This window comes from Cupressus sempervirens, chromosome 7, assembly GCF_028749045.1.
Source record: "Cupressus sempervirens isolate cs-2001-9-10 chromosome 7, ASM2874904v1, whole genome shotgun sequence".
Classification (NCBI taxonomy): Eukaryota; Viridiplantae; Streptophyta; class Pinopsida; order Cupressales; family Cupressaceae; genus Cupressus; species Cupressus sempervirens.
Genome location: NC_143124.1, coordinates 162,837,469 through 162,858,469, shown reverse-complemented (window position 1 = coordinate 162,858,469; position 21,001 = coordinate 162,837,469). Strand labels below are relative to the sequence as shown.

At 36.9% G+C, this 21,001-nt stretch overlaps 1 protein-coding gene across 6 annotated transcripts in view; it reads right to left on the bottom strand.

The window, feature by feature from the left end:
• LOC149546021 (putative low-specificity L-threonine aldolase 2) overlaps nt 1-21,001 on the bottom strand; it is a 216,195-nt gene that overhangs the window by 176,716 nt on the left and 18,478 nt on the right. For 3 of the 6 annotated variants that reach the window (XM_089790955.1, XM_089790954.1, XM_089790957.1), the window contains exon 2: nt 12,582-12,799. In XM_089790955.1, coding sequence (XP_089647081.1) covers nt 12,582-12,799 — 218 coding nt within the window. Of the gene's footprint in view, nt 1-12,581; nt 12,800-13,233; nt 13,263-15,675; nt 15,881-16,022; nt 16,243-21,001 lie in introns of those variants that run through there. The other 3 variants (XM_089790960.1, XM_089790959.1, XM_089790958.1) reach the window with 3 other exon arrangements.

Genomic DNA, 21,001 nt, shown 5'->3' with positions numbered 1-21,001 from the left:
CTCTTCAATCCCTGAAGTGCACAGTTTCTCATTCATTATAGAAAATTAGTTACACAATCTGCAACAGGCACCAGAAACCAGAAAACACAGTTTCAACAGAACACAATTTCAACAGCAAGATAAAAAATTGAAAACATGCAATATAGCAGTGCAACCTAGGATGCTCCTGCATCACACAGTTCACTAATATATAAACGATATTCCCAAATTTTTCAGAATTGATCCCAAAATTCTTAGCTAACAAATGCTTCTCCCAGCCACAGATGAACATAGTAAGGAGATGTCACAATCTCAGATCCAATCGATTATACATCAGCAATGGATGGAAACTATCGACTCAAAAACCCTCACAAGAGATAATCAAAATATAAATCACAGCAGAAAATTCTCCCTAGACACAATTGAACAATAGGAGAATGGTAAATTGTATACTTCAACACAATTTGCAAGAGTAATTCTTAAAATAACCCTTATACTTCAGCAAGGGCACACGAAATCAGAATTTAGAAAAGCCACAAGGGCAACAAAAGCAAATAAATATTCAAGCATATTTTTCTCAACAAATCGGCTTGTATTTATAACCTCCAAATTCCTTTTTGTTGCCAAAATGTAACTTCACTCAGGAAGCTTCACCACACAACATTAATTAGAAGCTTCCATTAGATTCTCTCACTTGACTTCGCCTAACTAACTAATAAATAATAGTTTCAATTGATAACTCAACCTTCAACTTAAGTGAAATTATAAAGTTAAATTATAACTTTATAATAAGCCATTTAATTATTTAATAATAATTTGGCCACTAAAAATATAATAACTCCCAAAATACTCATCATTTAAATATATCGTCTGAAATAGGAGTCATACATATTATTTCTCCATGTGACCAAATGGACATTCCAAAAATAGAAAGGGACCATCTTTATCAACACCAACTTATCACAAATAGTAAGTACACAAAACTAAGCCCAAATTAAATCCAATCTGAGCCATACGAAGACCAACCTGCAACTTACTGAATTGTGGAGAAGATAAGACCCTCCCAAGTCAAGCCACTACCTCAGAAGACCCTCTCTCCACAATAATTAGCCTACGAGCATAATATTAATAGGCTATTCCATGAAACTTTGATGCTGACAAAAATGAGGACATTACATCATACACATCATAGAGAAAATTGGGACTGCTGACACCACAAATTTTAACAACATAGTGCACCTAGACAAAGTAAGACATCTTCCCCTTCATCCATCCATTTTTTTCACACACTTCTCCACCAAATTTTTCCACAGATCGGCCTTATAAAGAGGAATACCCAAATACTTAGGAAGAGATCCACATCGGACATTTAGAATCCTACCAATAGCTCTTTGGTTACTCACTGGGACATAGAAAAAGAAAATTTATGACTCATTCCAGCTAATTTTTTGACCCAAACCCCTTCCATAGAGATCCAAAGTTCTTTAAATCACTCTTGCTTCACTTTCTGAAGCCTCGCCTGCTGGAAATTATCTTCTAAAAATTGTAAATGAGAAATAGACTCCACACCTACCGCAACCTTCACAAGAACTTTGATCTCCCTGCCTAGCAATCAATCTACCTAAAACCTCGGCCATAATAATAAGCAAAAAAGAGGAGGGGGTCCCCTTTTCTTATTCCCTCCTCTAGCTCAAAAAAACCTAGAGGACTTTCATTCACCAAGATTGGAAAAAGCGAGATAGAGATGCAAATACCCACTTAGTCCACCTATTTCTTATTAAAACCAAATTTAAAAATAACTTTCAGCAAGAAATCCCTGTCCACCTCATCATAGGCCTTGTTTATGTCTAGCTTCGCCATCATTTTCTCCAATTTCCCTACCCTTATAGAGTGAATCATCTCATGAGCTATAATCACCCCTTCATAGATGGGTCTACCTGGAGAAAACCCACTTTGTTCAAAGGAGATGACCAAGTCTAGAACCTTTTTTAATTGATTTGCCATTACCTTTGAAATGTCCTTGTAAATAATGTTACACAAGGCTATCGATCATAAATCATCAAAGCTTTCCAAAGCATATATCTTCAGGACTAAAGCAATAAAGGTGTTATTTAGATCCTTTTAAACAAGCCCTCCTCACCGAGATTCTTCAACCACCTCCCAGATATCCCTTCCCATCAGTTCCCAAAACTACTGGAAAAAAGTGTTGGCAAACCATCCGAGCTTGGGGCTTTATCTTTGCCTAAGCCCCAAAGAGCAATCTTCACCTCTACTAAGGTCACCCTATCCAACAACATCTAATTTTGTGCCCTTGAGATCTAGCTAGGGATAACATTTATGACCTCATCAATCTCATCTTCATTCAGCTCACCCTTAAGTACTTTGAAAAAACGCAACCGCTTCCTTATTGATGTCCTCTAGATCTTGCAACATCCTACTATCTTCAGCTTTAATGGAGTAAATTTTGTTAAGAACCCTTTGCATTCTAACAGAATTATGAAAGAACTTTGTGTATCCCCTTCATTTAACCATGTTTGTCTCCATTTCTGTCTCCAAAAAACTTCTCCCCTTGTCATATTACAATAACAGATAAGTCGTCTATTATTAGTTTATGGTTATCTATTGTAAATATCTAGTTAGCTTTAGTTTGCTTTCGTTTTTTGCTTTCTCTAGAATAGAATGTTTCTATTCTTTACAATTGTTTCCTAAGGAAACATCGTTTTATTATTTTGTATAAATTGACCTTCTGGTCTCTATTAATAACAAGTAAGTATTTACCAATTACTTCCATAATATGGTATCACAACCTAGACTTCAAATTTTTTTGAATTCTTTATAACTTCTTTCAAAATTATTTACTCAAAAAAAAATTGAAATTCTTTCTGGAGTCTTTTACGTGCTTCGTAATACCTAGTCACAGCTAGGGTTTCAGAGACAAAAATCTATGAATTCGTTTGAAAAAAAGGCATATTTTCTTGGGTGTTTTTTTCTAAAAATTGCAATTTGCAAATCAGTGATTTCTTGGGCGTTATTTTTTCTTGTGCGTTTTGGTTCGTGCTGTCCTTGCAAAAACACCTCTATTCTAGAACAAATTGGGCATCTTTTTGCTTGCAAACATCCTTTTTTTTTGCCATTTTTTTACCTCCATGGCTGCCAACTATTTTTTTCCGAAACCCTAATTTCTGAGCTCGAAAAAATATTTTGATTTTAGATTCTTGGTAGGTTTTTCGAGAGCTCAACGGGTTGCCGTCCATTTTTCTGGGTGCCTCAATTTTCGAGCCAACAGATCTAGAAAATGGCAGCATATTCCTTCTGGGTTTTTCGAGCTCTCTTCTAGGTCCCTCTCCAATTTTTTTGGGTCTTCCTTTTGCCTCAAAGAATGTGCCTTCATAGATTTTTACAGTTTTTCATTGAAAAACGTGCCATGGCATCTCTAACAAACAATATGCTTGAGCATAACTCCAAATTCAACGGTCGATATTATGGCACCTAGAAGTAGCGGATCATAGCAATTTTTGAATATCGGAACACCGATCAACTTGTTATGGGTGTTATGAAGCGTCTGACTTCTCCAGGTCCTAATCAAGATACATGGGATCCGAATAATCGAGAGGCGATGATGCTTCTCAAATTATCTGTGGTCGATGATCAGCTTTCTTAGATTCCATCCGGCAAGATAGCTGTCGAGATCTGGACACATCTCAAAGGTCTTCATGAGACTTCTGACAAAAGAACCTTCTTTCTAAAAAAGGCTCTATTTTCTATTGTCATAGATGAGTGCACCTCGCTCCAGGCACACCTAAATCGAATTTAAGAAATCCGTGATCAATTACCTGCCATTGGTCGCAAGATAGAGGAAGAGGATATTGTGATAATCACTCTTCGGAGTTTACCAAAATCTTATGAGCATTTTATCAAGACTCTCAACATCACATCTTCTAGTGTTGATTTGAAGTTCAGTGATCTCTGCATATTGCTGCTTCAACAAGATCGGTGGAAACAAAAGTTCAGTAGCAGCTCCAATTCCACCTCTACAGAGCAAGCCTCTGCTGTGAAATCCTTTTAGAAGGATAAAAGCAAGTTTCAACAGCCATCTCAGTAGAAGTCTTCTGCTCCAACATCAGATGGTTCTCGAAAGAACATTCAATGCAACTACTGCCATAAGTTTGGACACATGAAGGTTGATTGTCAGAAACGCTTAACTGCACAATCTAAGCAATCAGGTTTGCAGCCCAAAGCGGACAGCATAGAGCACACTAAGTAGGCGGAATCTTCCTTTTACACCTTCATGGCTAATAGACTCGCAGATCATGTGAAGTCATTTGCCTGGTACATTGATTCAGGTGCCTCTCTTCATTCGACTCACCGCAGAGACTGGTTTACTGACTACCAGCCTTATTCACTTTATTATTTTTGGTGGCGAAGAAGAGTACACAGTTGTCGATAAAGGCAAAATTCAAATTTAGTCTGTTGGGAGGAATCTCATATTCCTTGATGTGTACTACGTTCCAGGGATGGAACTAAATCTACTCCCAGTTAGTTAGTTGTTGCGACATTCTCCACACTTGGCAGTCACCCTTAGTTCACATCAGTGCACCATTATTGATAGGGCGACTAAGTCTACTGTTGTAGTGGGTCTTGAGGATCATGGTCTTTTCAGACTTACTGATTCTGGTGATTCTCAGGACTCAGCTATGGCTGCTCGATGGTCTTCTGTTAGCACACTTTGGCATCAGCAATATGGGCACTTAAATGTGCATTATGTCTCACAACTTGCTTAGGATGAGTTTGTTCTTGGATTGCCAGAGATTCAGACTCAACAGCTTGGACTTTGTGATGCATGCCAAGCTGGGAAGCAACATCACACACCTTTTACCACTGGCGACTCATGGCGAGCTTCTTAGGTACTTCAACTTGTACATGCCAATATTTGCAGCCCTATGGCCACTCCTTTTGTTCTTGGGTCCAGGTATTTTCTATTGTTTGTTGATGATTTCAGTAGAAAAATGTGGATGTATTTCCTTAAAAAGAAATCAGATGCGTTTCCTGTATTTCAGAAGTTTAAACCTTTAGTTGAAAAAGAGTCTAGGAAATCTATTATTATTCTTAGATCAGAGAATGGGGCAGAATTTTGTTCTAATGTTTTCTCCAGCTTCTTGAATACACATGGCATCAAACGCCAATTAACCACACCCTACACACCACAATAGAATAGTGTAGTTGAATGTCAGAACAGGACATCACCAAGATGGCTCGATCCATGCTCGAACACAGACATTTTCCAAAGAAGTTTTGGGCAGCAATTAACACTGCAGTTTATCTATTGAATCGGTCACCCGCAGTGGCAGTCAAAGGTAAAACTCCGGAAGAGGCCTGGTCAGGTCGCAAGCCCAGAATCAGTCACCTAAAGGTTTTTGGCTCACTTTTGTTTGGATCCCTGATGCGTCATGCACCAAGTTGGATGCCAAGAGTCAGAAACTCATGCTTGCTAGATATAGCAGTCTTCACAAAGCCTACCGCCTGATCGATGTTGAGACATCTCGTCTCATCTACAGTCGTGATGTAGTCTTTGATAAGCAGCAAGGACCTTTCATGCCTGTTTCTCCTGTTCCTGATCCAACCTATGCAGCCTCATGATTTGGGAGTTCGGCTTCGATTAGGTCCACTTGATGGGAGGGCTCTAGTAGCTCTTGCAGCTCCAATTATACCAGTGATACCTATACAGACACCTCCAGCTTCTCCTGCAGGATCACCTCACTTTGTAGATGCTTCACCTGAGTTTGATCTAGATTCTTCCGATAAGGATCTTGCTAATCAAGCATCTCTTGGCATGCTGATCAAGCATCTCCTAGTACTGATGTTGCTCATTCTCCTATTCGGCCTAAGTGGTGGGCTAAGACACTTGCTGATCTTCGTGATGATGAGCTCATTGATGGGAGAACTGCTTAGAAAAAGAGCAAAACTACAGATTCTATTAACTTTTCTCTCATGGCCAACATTCAGAGTGTGTTTGAACCTCAAACATATTCTGAGGCTAAAGGAATTCCAGAGTGGGAATAGGCCATGACATCTGAACACGAGAGCCTGTTGAAGAACCACACTTGGGTCATTTCTGATCTTCCACTAGGGAAGAAACCCATTGGTTGCAAATGGGTCTACAAAATCAAATACAAATTGGATGGTACTTTGGATAAGTACAAAGCACATTTAGTGGCGAAGGGCTTTTCTCAGCGTCAGGGCATTAATTATGAGGAGACCTTCGCTCCTACTGCAAAGATGAGCACCATCAAATTAGTCCTAGCCATCGCAGCACAATTTGGTTGGAAGGTCCATCAGATGAACGTCAAGAGTGTTTTCCTGAATGGTGATCTCCATGAAGAGGTCCCATGACGCAACCTCCTGGTTTCAAGGTTACTGGTAAAGACCATCAGGTTCTCAAATTGGTAAAAGCTCTCTATGGCTTGAAGTAGGCCCCACGGGCATGGTACATAAAAATTGATAAGTACCTCAGTGATCAGGGCTTCAAAAGGAGTTCTTCAAACTCAAATCTATACATCAAGACTACTGACAGTGACATCATCCTTCTGGTTATTTATGTGGATGATTTGATCATCACTGGCAGCTTGGCATTTTTTATTCAGGGAATCAAACAAAACTTATGCCAATCTTTTGATATGACTGACCTTGGGCTCATGCATTATTGCCTAGGTGTTGAAGTTTGGCAACAGTCTTCTACTATATTCATCTCTCAGTCCAAATATGCCAGGGCCCTATTAAACAAATTTCGTATGCAGGATTGCAAGCCTGCATCTACATCTATGGAGAAAGGTTTCAAGTTATCAGCAAAGTCTAATTCTTCTTCCATTGATGATACTACATACAACAACTAGTAGACAGCATCATCTACCTCTCTACTACTAGACCTGATTTCAGCTTCGTAGTACTATATTTCACGCTTTATGACAGCTCCTAAGGCTGATCATTGGATGGCAGCAAAGCATGTACTTCGTTATGTGAAGGGCACTTTAGATTATGGACTTTTGTACTCTCGAAGTTCTAATCCTAAACTCAGTGGGTTCACAGATTCAGATTAGGCAAGCTCTGTTGATGATAAAAAGTCGATGTCTGCATATGTGTTCAGTTTGGGATCCGATACAATCACATCAACCAGTAAGAAGCGGCAATCAGTTTCTCTCTCCTCTACTGAGGCCAAATACAAAAGGACTGTTAAGGCAAGATGTGACTTGTTGTTTGGCTTTGTTGGATGCTTGGGGATATGCAGATGTCACCAGCAGGACCAACTACTCTGTTTGTTGATAACGAAGGCGTTATTAAGTTAGCACAAAATCCAATCTTCCATGAACGAACCAAACATGTGGATGTTCACTATTATTACATATGATAGCTAGTTTAAAACGAGACTATAGATTTGCAATATGTTCCTACCACAGATCAGACTGCAGACATTCTCACCAAGCCTCTTGGTCCTAATAAGTTTGTCAAATTCAAAGGACAACTTGGTGTTTTAGATAAATTAACCATTAAGGGAGGGTATTACAATAATAGATAAGTCATCTATTATTAGTTAATGGTTATCTATTGTAAATATCTAGTTAGCTTTAGTTTGCTTTCATTTTTTGCTCTCTCTAGAATAGAATGTTTCTATTCTTTACAATCATTTCCTAAGGGAACAGCATGTTTTTTTTTGTATAAATTGACCTTCTGGTCTCTGTTAATAACAAGCAAGTATTTACCAATTACTTCCGTAATATGTCAACACTTGCTCATATTCTTTACTTACGGATTTTTCAGTCTCAAAACCCTCATCCCTCGTCCCAAATCTGATCACCTTGTCATTTAAAACTTTTAAGAATGCTTCTAAGGACAACTTTTTATCAAATATGTTATGGAAATGATTCCTATTCCATATTTTCAGCTACTCCTTTAGGCATTGCAATTCTTGAAAAAAATGAAAGCCTTAATTACCTTCACTTTTTGGAGCAGTCAAACACCACTCCTTTACCCTATCTTAGAAGCCTTCGGCTCTTAGCCACATTGCCTCAAATTTGAAATGGTATATGTCCGGTGAAGACTCTTCCTATAGCCTCAATCCAATAGGGAAGTGATCAGAGCCATGAATAGGTAAAATTTTTGCCTCACAAGTCCATTTAAGACTAGACTAGTCCCAAATAGAAGAAATTTGTGAAGCTTCTCCGCAATATTAACAAACCCTGGGTGCTTGTTTGTCCATATGAACTCTCCTTTTCTAAATGGGATATCAAGCAAGCCATTCTCCACCAACTTGGCTAGCAAAGAACCAAACCCTTCCCCCCTTTTTCTCATTTAGGCTTAGGATTGCATTAAAATCTCCCCCCAGAAGAGAAATTCCCTCTCCTACCACTTGCAAAACTCCTGTCAAAGCCCTCCACGGGTCTCTTTTTTGCCTATCCAAAATTGGCCCATAAAAATTTATCAAATTGAAACTAGCTCCTAACTTAGAAAAAACTCTCACCAATTGCCAATGCTGCTCCTTGTAAACCATATCCACCCTCACCAATTCCTCTTTCCATAAAAGCCCCAGACCTCCCGAGGCTCCCATAGCATCTCTCCATAAACTTTCCCACCTACTAAAGCATATACTTATGAAAGCAATATCATCAACTTTAATCTTAGTTTCTTGAAAAAGAACCACATCCGGTTTCACTTGATCAAGAGCACTTTTGATCATGCAAATTTTTTCAGGGGCCCTGACCTTCCATGAAAGGAGCTCCATTGCTTATGGGAAGAAGGATAACCCCTTCCGATCTCAATTTTCTCTAACCTATTGCACTTCCAGCTTCCATTAGCAGAGTCTTCTTTGTTTTCCTACCACGCTTTTTCTTCTCCCCTACCTTCACCTTTGGGTCCTTTGCTTCTATTTGAGATAAAGATCATTTTTCACACAGAACACACACATCATCTAATCCACGTACATCTTCATTTCCCGCTTGCTCAAAGCCAACTTACGAATCAGTTTCCACTGTGTGACCACTTGAGTCCCTAACCAAATCAAAGTAACTTTCCGAGTTTCTCATGGGAGAAATTTGTATATCTTTTATTCCTTCCTCCTCCCTAATAGCTTCTTCTTCCCTTCCTCGTCCATCATCCCTGATTTCTCCTCTCCAATCTCCCTGCAATTCCTCCTCTAGTTTCTCCATTCTACTTGACCTTTGATCTTTGCTCTGCTCCACCTCATTTATAAGGGAGAGATCCTCACTCATCTAAGGGGCCAGCCCACTCTAAAGCTTACCTTCTTGAAACCCTGTTGGGTCCATATACCCATTAACAGTAGCAGAGTCCTCTATCGGCTCTATCCTCTCCGCAAGTCTTTCAACTTCTTGGTCCCTTTCCTCCATCTGGAAGGTTTCAAAGGGGACCGAAGCACTGAACAAGTAATCCTACCAGCATCCTTCTGACTGTTGACCTTGTCTATTTTGTTCTAGAGTTAACAACTCGCATTCCTAAGTCGTGACTCTAGCAAGCTTTTCCTTACAAGAGGAAATAATCTTTTGCTCCTAGGAGGCCAAGAGACGCATAGCCCTTTGCAACAATTTATCATTCTCCAAGCCTTTTCCAAACCCCTCCACCACACATCCCTCTACTTCATGATCTTCACTAAGGAAATCCATGCAGACCATTAGGTCCTCCTCTATAGACAAGGGTTGCCTCTACACCCCTTCTCTAGCATGAGCTCGAGTAGTGGGTGACAAGCATTCCATTCAATGCAGATATGAGGAAACATTTGCAAAGTTTCCTTGTCTACTATCTCCAATGTTTTCACATGTTTACCAAGCTTATCCCCTATTAATATATAGGATTCTTCACTCTAGTATTCATGTGGGAGATTTCTCAACCCTACCCATATCAGGTAAATTTGGATAATCTCCTTTGTAAGATCGAAGTTTGCTTCCCATGGCTTCATATAAAAACCTTCACCTTCCAACATAAATGTCCCATTGTTCAGAATCTGATCCCTATCATGCTCACATCCAATGATCATCGTATAGAAAACATTTTCCAGATTTCTAAACCCATTTACACACCCCCATTGTTTATCACACCAATTTTTAACTTTTTCTATTGCTGGCCATTCCCCACCCCACTTCATAAAAAAAGAATGGCTTTTTAAGAAAGTCACCAAATCTTTTCATACCTTGATATTCAAGTCCAAACCCACAACTGTGCAACTAATTTGAGTTGGTTCCTCAATCTTGACCTTCCCTAATCTCTAACTATTTTGGGTCTCCAAAACTTTTGAGTTATCAAACTAAAATCGACCCTACCACCCAGATTTGTTTAAGTGAATCTAGTCATAGGGTGCTTTGACATTTCCTTTCCCAGTCTCCCATTCCCTTCTATGCCACCATCTGAATCCCACATCATTTGATTCCCCTGTGGATCTGAGCGAGTCTAGCCCGATCTGACAAAACTCAGTCTGTCTCAACCATTATACGGCCAAAATTATGTGCCAAGTTCTCTATAGCGAAACCCCTCATGCCGTTTGAAACTACTTCTATCATCATTCTTTTGCATCTGTCCTCTCTGCCCATACGATCACGATGCCTGTCTCTAGCGAAACCCTAAACCCCTCTGTTGTTGCATTGCTCCAATCTATTTTTCTTTTTCAATTTGAGCTTAACCAAAACCTACAATAGACATGAGCATAACCATGAAGTGCTCACCTCCCAACCTAGGCCTCTGAGACCACCCCCAAGCTTGGAGAACTAAGACTAAACTGATTACAACCAAACATGACTCTCAAATGCAGCAACACAACAATTACAACAATGAACTCCTATCCCTTTGACTGCTAGTCTTCATCACTGTCAGCCTTTGTAACAAATATTATTAGTCATACAGTGTCTAGATCTTGTCAATAGTCGGTGTTGGGAGTCACTTGCAATTACTACCTCCGGATCATAAGGAAAAATGCCCAAGCTTGCAACTAGTCTCAAAGATTACAAAACACCATCATCCATATCTTGCTTCAACTTAGATGAAGAAACCACCATCTTATTTTCTACTTTGATATTGATAATGGTTATGCTCATCTTTGACATCAATGACAATTCTTCCATCCAAATGTTCAATGGTTCTGGTTTGTATTGCAATTTTTCTATGTTCAAGTATTTTAATTTGGTATGTTATACTGAAAAATCATTTCATAACTAGCATTTCATGTTCTATATGTATACTATACAACACCCCTCCCTGCCCCATCCTCCCCTTGTCATTGTCCCCCCATCGTCCCAAAAATGAGGCCTATTGTCCCCCCACCACGGTGTCCCTACATACCCCAATACTTTGTGTTACAATGAAAATATCACAAGTTATTGAATAAACCGATGATATTTTCAACTATGCGCTTAACAATTCCAAACATAATTAAAAAGTACGATGCTCTTGGATACAATTTGTTTGGTCGATTCAAACTTTGAGCTCCTAACAATTCCGAATGCAAGCACTATGCCAAATCAAAAGATATGCTCACCTCAAGTCCACAAGGTGGCATGGCATTATGAGCAAGAACTTCAAACCATAAAATAGAAAACATGAGGTCTTAATTTGAAACAAATTTGATGAATATCTTGTGTCTAAGGAACACTAGACTTCTGACCCTAGGAAAATAGGGATCAGACACATGGCTAGTCAACTGGTCGCAAGAACAAACTAAAGGACCTACTCATGTAACAAAAAGGTAAGCTGTGTGTTTTTAAGATTTTAATAACATGTGAAAATCGAGGACACCTAATACAGCCTCCAGCTGAGTATAATTAGCACCCCAGCTCTATTTAAAACTCTTCAGTTTCGTTATAATTTGCATTTTAATTGTTCTAAATTGTTTTATTTTTCAAACCTTATGTAACTTGAATATTTTAGATATTAATTTAATCTACAATTTTAATAGCCACCTGCAAAATCAAGGAAACCTTTTGCCGTCCCTTGTACCAGAAACACAGAGAAAAGTAGTCATTAGTTTGACTGATATTTGAATCCAAAATATGTAAAAGCAATGAGTCAAAACCAACGATCAGGATCCCTCTACCCTAAGATGTTCAATGTAAAAGGTTCTGTCATGAAAAAAGATAAAATGTTGTGTTTCCACAGATACTGTTATAGTAAGAAATATCAGAAGAAAATTAAAATAAACTACGCTTCACTCATCCTTCATTTATTTACTTATCAAATTCTTGATTACACATAAAGGATGCAAAATCTTCACAAAAATAAAATGTTAATTGAAGTAACAATAATGTCAATGTATATATGAAAAATGGCTAAGATTTATTATATTTTATACAGTTCAATAGCATTCTTTTCTATCCTATGTTTGCATTTGCTCAGCAACATTAATACATTATAATAAAAAAACTTAAAGCTTGTCTTTTCTGTTCTTGTAAGATTTAAATTATTCTATCTCATGGAAGTTAATAAAGTTTAATTGTAAAATCATATACACAGACAATCATCAATCAACTGTTAATTTCTTCTAAACACCAATCACCATAACTAAAGTTCTAAAAACTGACATAAAGATACTTGAAGCAGATTGGATAACTTACTTTGCATGTGTGTTTTCTATACATATAAGGCTAGTTGAAGGGAAATACACATGTTCACCCAAGGGCCGTATTGCAGCCTCAACTTTTTCCAAGTCCATTGTACCATCCTCTTTATTTTCAACCAAACGAGGATGGACACTACCAAGTGTAGAAATTCCACCATTCTCATACACATGTATGTGGCTGTTTGAACCAAGTATTACTTCACGACCACGCACTTGCCACAAGGCCATAACAAGCATTCAATTTATAAAATCATTAATTCCATGCAAAAAATAAAGATGATTATCCATTATGGAGGACATGAAGTGCCACCTGACAATGGTTTTCAGAATAAATAACTATGATATAAAGCAGATTTCCATGGTCTTCAAAATTATGGAAAAGAAAATCTCAAGTCAGGTCCAGAATGAGCTAGAATAAATTCCTATAATTCTTCTACCTCGTATTATTCAAGATATTGAGAATTAATACAAAGAGTAAATAAAATAAAAATGTATACCACTGAAAAAGATGGGAAAAATTATTGAGTCTAAAGAAGATTGTTAGGACCCAAATTGAGTTTGTTTATCACATTGATTTTTCTACACCATCAACCTTAGACTAAAGAAAGTGAGAGATCTTAGCAACAAAGATCTAGTGTTGGAGTTACCTGTTCAACCCCACAAACCCATCAATCACCTGCAAGCAAAACACCTATCACAAATGAACCTGAAGATCAAGCATGATAGATTTGCCAAATGATCTGAGAATTTTATTGATGCACAAAAGATTATGATAACAAATGAGTGAATGAATCCTTATGAAAAGGATGAATGAAACCCTTGATACAAACCCTAAAGAATAATTAGATCAGCTAATGTCAAGTGTCCTCATCATAGTGAATGAGATGACATAAGCTATTATTAGACTAATCTAATAAAAGATAAAAAGAACCTAAGTTTAGCTGAAGTGAATAGAGAAAGGCCCTAGTTACATGATAAATTAGATACTTTCCTAATTACTGCAACATTTAGATAGTATTGTTCTTACATCCACAATGGCTATGCCAAGAGCTCTTCTTTGGCATAACATACGCATTCTTTGCCTTGTGACATTTGTAATTAAAACAATAAAATTTTGATCAACAAAGAGCATCACATGGAAAGTAAACTAAGGCAGACTATGAGATCAGAAAACATCCTAGGAATAGTGCTTAATAGTTACTATAAAATTGTGTTGCCAAAGCAACCCTTGGGCCTATAAGTTCATGTAATGTCCCCACTTGTATTAAACGTTACTTGTGAACAAGAAGCGCAGTTTTCAAGTTCTTCCAGAGACATATTGTTGAACAAGGAGTGTCTCCAAAGCTACTGGAGAACACAAGATCAATCTTAAAGACTTGTTAGCAGTGAGTTCACTGGCCTTCGCAAGCCTTGTGACACTTCAAAATTAATTTCAGAAATTTAGGGAGCACTACAAATTATCATCTCAAGTCTTTAGTATTGAGTTGGTATGATCAAAATTTGATTCCTATGTCATTTCAATGCTTTCTCCAACTTGGGTAAATAAATTTAATTATTCAACTAAGTTGTCTAATGTTGAATCATTAAAATGACAGTTTAATGTAACAATTTGTTTAATGGGTAATTTTTTAGTGTTCCCAGAATAGGATATCTAGGAAAAGGGCCTTTTGCACATTGAAATATTAGCAATCTTACTAAAAAATCATTCTGGAGAATAATGAAATTATTATTTCAAAATTATGAATATTTCCCAATAGAAAGCTATAAAAGGAAAATCTGGTTTCATTTATGAGGTTGGACTAGAAAATGATAATTTCTTTTATTGTTGGAGAGAACCTGAATTCTTCCAAAGCTCCTTGGGGACGAATAACATCTTGGAATTTCTGGTTTCTGAGACAAAAGCCCCCAAAGTTGGTTAGTGTGGTTTCATGCAGAGATCACCATTATGCTGCAAATTGAAGTTTCAGATTTTGATTTGTCTGTGAAGAGTTGGAAGGGCAAAGTGGAGTGATCTTTCCTATCGGGCATATCACTTCTAGAATTAGCCGTACACCTTCTAGCTGTTCATAATTCCATTTCTAGGTTGTACATTTTGGATGTATAAATTGAAGGCAATGTCCCATTTCTTTCTTGCAGTTATTGTTTTTAACGGTTTCCTTACAATTAGTTTAACATGGCAAAGATTGGGGGGTGGGGGGAGACTGGGGGTCATACAATACTTCCCTGGACCATACAATCCAAAGCGAAATATAGGAATTATTGTCCAAAGCATGCCTAGTTCATATCGGTTGATGGTGCCTAGGGTCTGCAATAATATTCCCACCAAATTTTAGGTGAGCTTTTTAGGCTTATGGTTAGTTAGTTACTTTTATATCTGTTATACTTGATTATCACAAAATCAAGTTGTTTCAGACCAGTGGATAACTGCTAATTCCATATCAGACTGATATTGTCATGTCCCCTATTTTTCCAGTAAAATTCAATAATATAAGGAGTCAAAGAGATAATAATTAAATTGATATAAAATTATTTATATCATATTTAAACATAATAAATAAAATAATAATATATTAGTAATAGTAATAATTATAATTGTAACTATAGTGATTGAATTATTACAATAATGATAATTAAAATAATATAATATATTGAAATAAACAAGTAATAATTATTAATAAACTAATGATACAAATAATAAATTATTATTTGACAATTATAAGATAATCTTATAAATGAACATTTTACAATTAATGAATGAACATAATAACAACAGAATAAACTATAATCTAATTTAATTGATAAATGTAATATGAAAATAATAATATGTGATTAATAGTATTCAATACAAGATTGAATATTTATTAATATTGTCATATTAAGAAATCATAATAAATAATAATAATTACAATCTATTGCTAATTTATAGGTGATATAATAAATTAATTAATAAATAAAATATACTTTGTAACTATTTATGTTGCTAAGACAATTTTAGCATCTAACCAAGATAATATTATCACGTAGTTCAATGCTTATACTAGAATAAGACAATAATAAAAATTACTATTAAAAGGCAAACCTGAAATTACCATAGCATATATCACATATTGCCCGGCAAATAACCCATGATCACCGTGCATCTTGAAACGGCGTCTAAAACAGGCATGCGACAAGTCGTATCCTCCTCACAGCATATAAAGAGAAAAGTTAATAAATCTTGAGAGGGGGGAGATACAGACGATTATATAAAGGAAGGAAGAAGAAGATACAGTCAGCGATTTGGAACAGAGTCACCTGAATAAGACCAATTGGCGATTCAGAACTAAGGAAGAGAAATTGTGCAGGAAATATATATAGACCAGTCAAAGCGAAAATTTAGAGAAAAATTGATTATTATTTGAAGAATAAGATTCAAGAAGAGATTGCAATACCATACCTGAATAGCAAGAAGGGAAGACGTAGCTCATCATACCAGATAAAGGAAGACACTCGCAATTTTATCTAATCAGTAACATCGAAACAGTGAAGAAAGTAGCTCCCAAGCAAATAACTGTTGACGTTATCAGTACCTATGTGTAGCAAGAGACGATAAATGGATCCAGCAAGAAGGCCTTGGGTAGCCAGCGATAAACCCACATCATGTCCAACTCCAAACTCTGTGCGGAAGTCATCAAATATAGTACAAAATACACAGACAGAACCAATACAGAGACGGATAAGAAGAATTGATAATAGTTAATTTATTTCCATTTATGGAATCACTTGACTAGAGAGCATTGAACTAGTGCAAGCACTATAACTGTATATCAAAGATGACATCTTATTGAAGAGCAGATATCATCATTTAGAGACGACTGCATATATAATTTCCAAATATCAAAGATAGCTCTGCCTGAGATCCTTTCTGATCTTGTAACTTGCAGCATACATCACATTTAAATATCCGATACAACCATATAGGATATCGTGCACATATTATATTGTTAAATCAGAAACAACCATGGCATTGTAAACTACATTCTTAAGTTGTAGCATTGCATTTGGAATTACCAGCCATTCGTTCTGTGATAATTCATTGTTACTGCATTTGGAATTACCAATCATCTATTCTTATTGCATGATTGCATTATTGAAATTAACTATCACAAGGAGAATTGTACATTTCAAACAGTGTTCCGTATAATCTAAAATAGGAACATTACAGATATTCTTCCTATGGCAACGTTTGGTGTGTGTTAAGGTTTATAGAAGGGTCTTTCAGTAGCAAGCAATTGTGATGTTTTGGTTCACTACGTTTCAGCATTTTTTGAATATAAACAGCAGACGTATAGCACTATAATGCCAGTTTACCAGCAAGTAACAAGTTTTTAAGACAGATGATTGCCATTTCCATTTGAGTTTGATGCACCACGTTTGGCAGTGACATTTGGGTGTGATTGATGGACTCTGAAGAGATTTTCTGATAGTATGCTAGTGTGTGTGTTTGCATGCTTCTCTTATGAGTCTCCAAAGCATCAATATTAGAGAGTCAAGTCTGATTAACGGAATAACCCAACATATAAATGAACAAAATGAGATATGCAAAAATAGATCAGCAATCGGTGATGTTGACTTAAGTGTTTAATCGAACCGGTAGACAGACCAGTAGACAGTCATCAAAGGTGTTGTCATTGTTGGCAACACATGCGACGGGATCATGGCCGACAGATAGGCAACTGAAAAGGTATGCCAATGTGCAACCCTAAGGGAAATCAGGAAAGAAGACAAGCCCAGTAATGACAAAGGTAATCCTCTTAGACAAAGCATGCTAAGAGAAGTCCACAAAAGCAGAAGGTAGCCAAGCGACAGGAACAGCAAACAGAATAGGGAGATGACTCAACGTGATGAGCATGAAGCGAGATACCCGTGATTGCCTAGTCATGTAGAGGGTAAAAGTGCACTTGATGTTGCATTTAATGGTGATGGGAGAAAGGATCCAGGAACAAATTCTTTCCAACGAATGCAAGTCACCGAAAATACATGGCACTCGTGACTCTTGTACGAACATGCCACAACCTGACAAGAGCAATGCAATACTGCAACAGGAAGTTGAGCTAGTGAGAAGGGTGGAAATTCAAATTTTGAATTCTCAGATCAAAGCTTCCAAGAGAAGCAAGAGAAAAGTATATAAAGAAAGCTGAACAGGAAAAAGGTAGATTGCCAAGCGAATAGCCTAAGAGCCAAAGAGGAGCCGAGCTAAAGTGGAATCTTACAAAAGTGAAGAATAGATCAGAGAAAGATCTTCGAGAGAGTACCTATTCTGAGAAGAGGAAAGTTTTCCCAGACACCGCAAAGAGTATTGTGTTCTCAAGCAAGGAGAGGAAGGCGCACAAGTGATCAAAGACTTAAGTTGCACAACCCAAAGGAGGAAGAGCACAGTTGTAGACTGGTCAACAGAGCCAATCAAGGATCTATACCAAGATAAGTTCAGTAGCTAAACTATTAGATCATTTCTCTATTGTTCACTTACCTTTGCTATAGCAAATCCCGTTGACGGTGAACCCTAACAGGTCTTTATATAAATATATATTAAGTATTTGTCATTTACTAACATATTCTTATACATAATGTATTATTAATATTAGATTATTTATTATTATTATGTTAATGATATAACATATCATCTATTAATTATTTTTAAGTTGTGATGTCCCCTTTTTCACAGGCACCAGGTACTTATTTTATTTTAGCCTTTATTTTCCTCAGAGGCTAAAAAGGAAGAAATAAGGGGGAAAAGATATATTAAATTAATTACTTATAAGGTTACTAAACAATGAAATGTTAAAAAGTAACTTTATATTTAATTGATTTAATATTAAAGTGACTAACATAATAAAATATCAAAAAGTCACTTAAAAGAATAAAGTGTTGGATTCCTCTAGAAGCTTCTTGGAGTTGCTTGTGAAATCTTTATAAGGAGCCTCTAGGGAGTCATTTTACACATCTTGAGTTGCATATTCATCTATTGTGTTGAGAGCCTTAGTGCTTGCATACTTGCCTGAGGGTTTGAAGACTCTAAGGTGCCAATTTCGATTGTGAGATATCAACCCTAGTTGGGAGTGGAGGAATTGGTATTCAGCCAATTCATTTGTGATTAATTGGGAGATAATATTCAATGATTTTTGTTTAGCCCGTGCATCTAATTTTTGACAACAGTTGGCAAGGAGAAAGGTTTCAGTTTTCGCAGCAGATCCAAAAAAGCAAACCGAAAAAGCAGAGCCAAAAAAGCAGTCCGAAAAAGCAAAGTGAAAAAGCAGTCCGAAAAAGCAAATCCGAAAAAAGAAAAGCCAAAAAGCATGTCATCTCAGCTACTTATTCCAGGTTCTTTTGGTATTTACATTTGGCAATTGTAGATGGATACATTTGACAACTAATATATGTCTTTTTGTTACCAAAGTATTCAGTCATTCTAAACATTGAAGTATTGAAGGGAAATCAACTTAATTCAGTTGTTCAGTTTGTATGCCAAATGTTTATAAAAACGTCTCATTGCACAGTCATTCATAGGATGCATGCCAAGTGTTTGTGAAAATACCTCTTGGCTGTAGGTGTGCATTTTACATCAAAATTTCACGTACTTGCATTTGGAAAATAATAAAAAGAAGTTGCATATCACTCTGATTTTCAATTAGCTATTTTGCAATCATTTGTATTCATCAATATCATTGGCATTCAAAAATCATAGCAAAACAACAAACATCAACAAACTGCGGCTACAAGGGAAGTGTTTGACAAAATTCTTAAGGCAGAAAAACAGGGATAAAACTTCAAAAATTGTCAAGGCACTTTACATAAGTATTATATTGTAATATGAATATAAGATAAGATAATAATATTAATGTCCAACAAAAAACCACAAAGGTTTATAGAATTGAGCATACAAACAGAAGAGTCAGCAGCAGCAGGATCACCAAATAGTGACAGAAAAGAAAGAAAAGAAAACAAGATACAAGACCAAGAAATACAAGGTAAGGATTAAGAATCCTTCCTTGGTATAAAGTAGTTAGTCACAGAAGGATATAACCATGGACGATACATAATAGTAGGATCACCAAATGGTGATAGAAAAGGATCAAAACAAAACAAGATACAAAACCAAGAAACACAAGGTAAGGACTAAGAATCCTTCCTTGGTACAAAGTAGTCAATCACAAAAGGATATAACCATGGACGATACAAAGTGATAGATTGCTGCCGAGATCCGTAAGACGAGTGCCTCTACTTGGAAAGACTGGTACAATGTCTGACCAATCTGGAAGGAGTGATGCTAGAAGGCTTTTTCACACCCCGTGACTAAGACAAGGGGGAGAAAAAGGCAATGATGAGCTGGTCTGAGGTGTGGTCATGAGATGTGGCTGACTGAAGGGTATGCTCACGAAGCTGGATGTAGCCTCCCAAAAATAAAGTGCAAGACACCGCTGATCAACATAGCTGAAGAACTCAGAAAGAGAGAAATAATCTCTCAAAAGACAATAATATCTCCCTATGATCTCATAGTAGATAGGACAACGAAATAAGAAATGGATTTTAGTCTCAACCTCCACCAAAGTACACAATCTACAAACCCAATCCTCTCTGTCCAAATGGTGGTTAGCTTAGGCCCAAAGATGATGAGAACCAACTCTAAAGAAGCCCAAAGAGAATCAAAAGGCGTGATACCAACACCGATAGAGATAAGTAGGACATACAATAATACCATTCTGAATCTCAAGAAAGTACTCTACATAAAATGCCATCTTAAGGCATAATCCACCAAGAGGATTACACCAAGTAGTGATAATATATTGCCTGTAAATATCCTGTCTAACATACTCATTCAACCCCTGATGAGAGGGGAGGAGATGAATAGGAGCATCCAACGAGAACTGGTATGGAGGGAGACAATCAATGTCAATCCCGATCGAACCCAACAAAGAGGTGGCTAGGGCATAGCAATAGCAAGATTTAGTGCTTGTGTCGGATCTCATAATCTGAATAGAAGAACAATATGCCAAATGAGAGTATCAATGACAATCAACATCAGAATCCATAAAGTCGATGTAGTAACCAAATCAAGTCAAAAAAGGTCGCAAGTCTAAAAGGATGAGCTCCAAACTGGGCTATGACAATGCTCTGGTGGGTGAGTCTATGACATCTAATGATGCGTCGTAGAAACGACGTCTAAACAAGCTCAATAGAGGCCCAATCCGAAGCAAGAAGAGAAGGCCCCCAAACCACCAAGCCATAAAGAACGGTCTCTCAATCATGGCCAGAGGACCCATGATAATGAATATTATATTATTTGTTTATTTAAATATTACAATCTTATATATTATGATATAATACTAAATATTTTTATACTTATTCATTGATATATAATATTAGATCACTTTGATA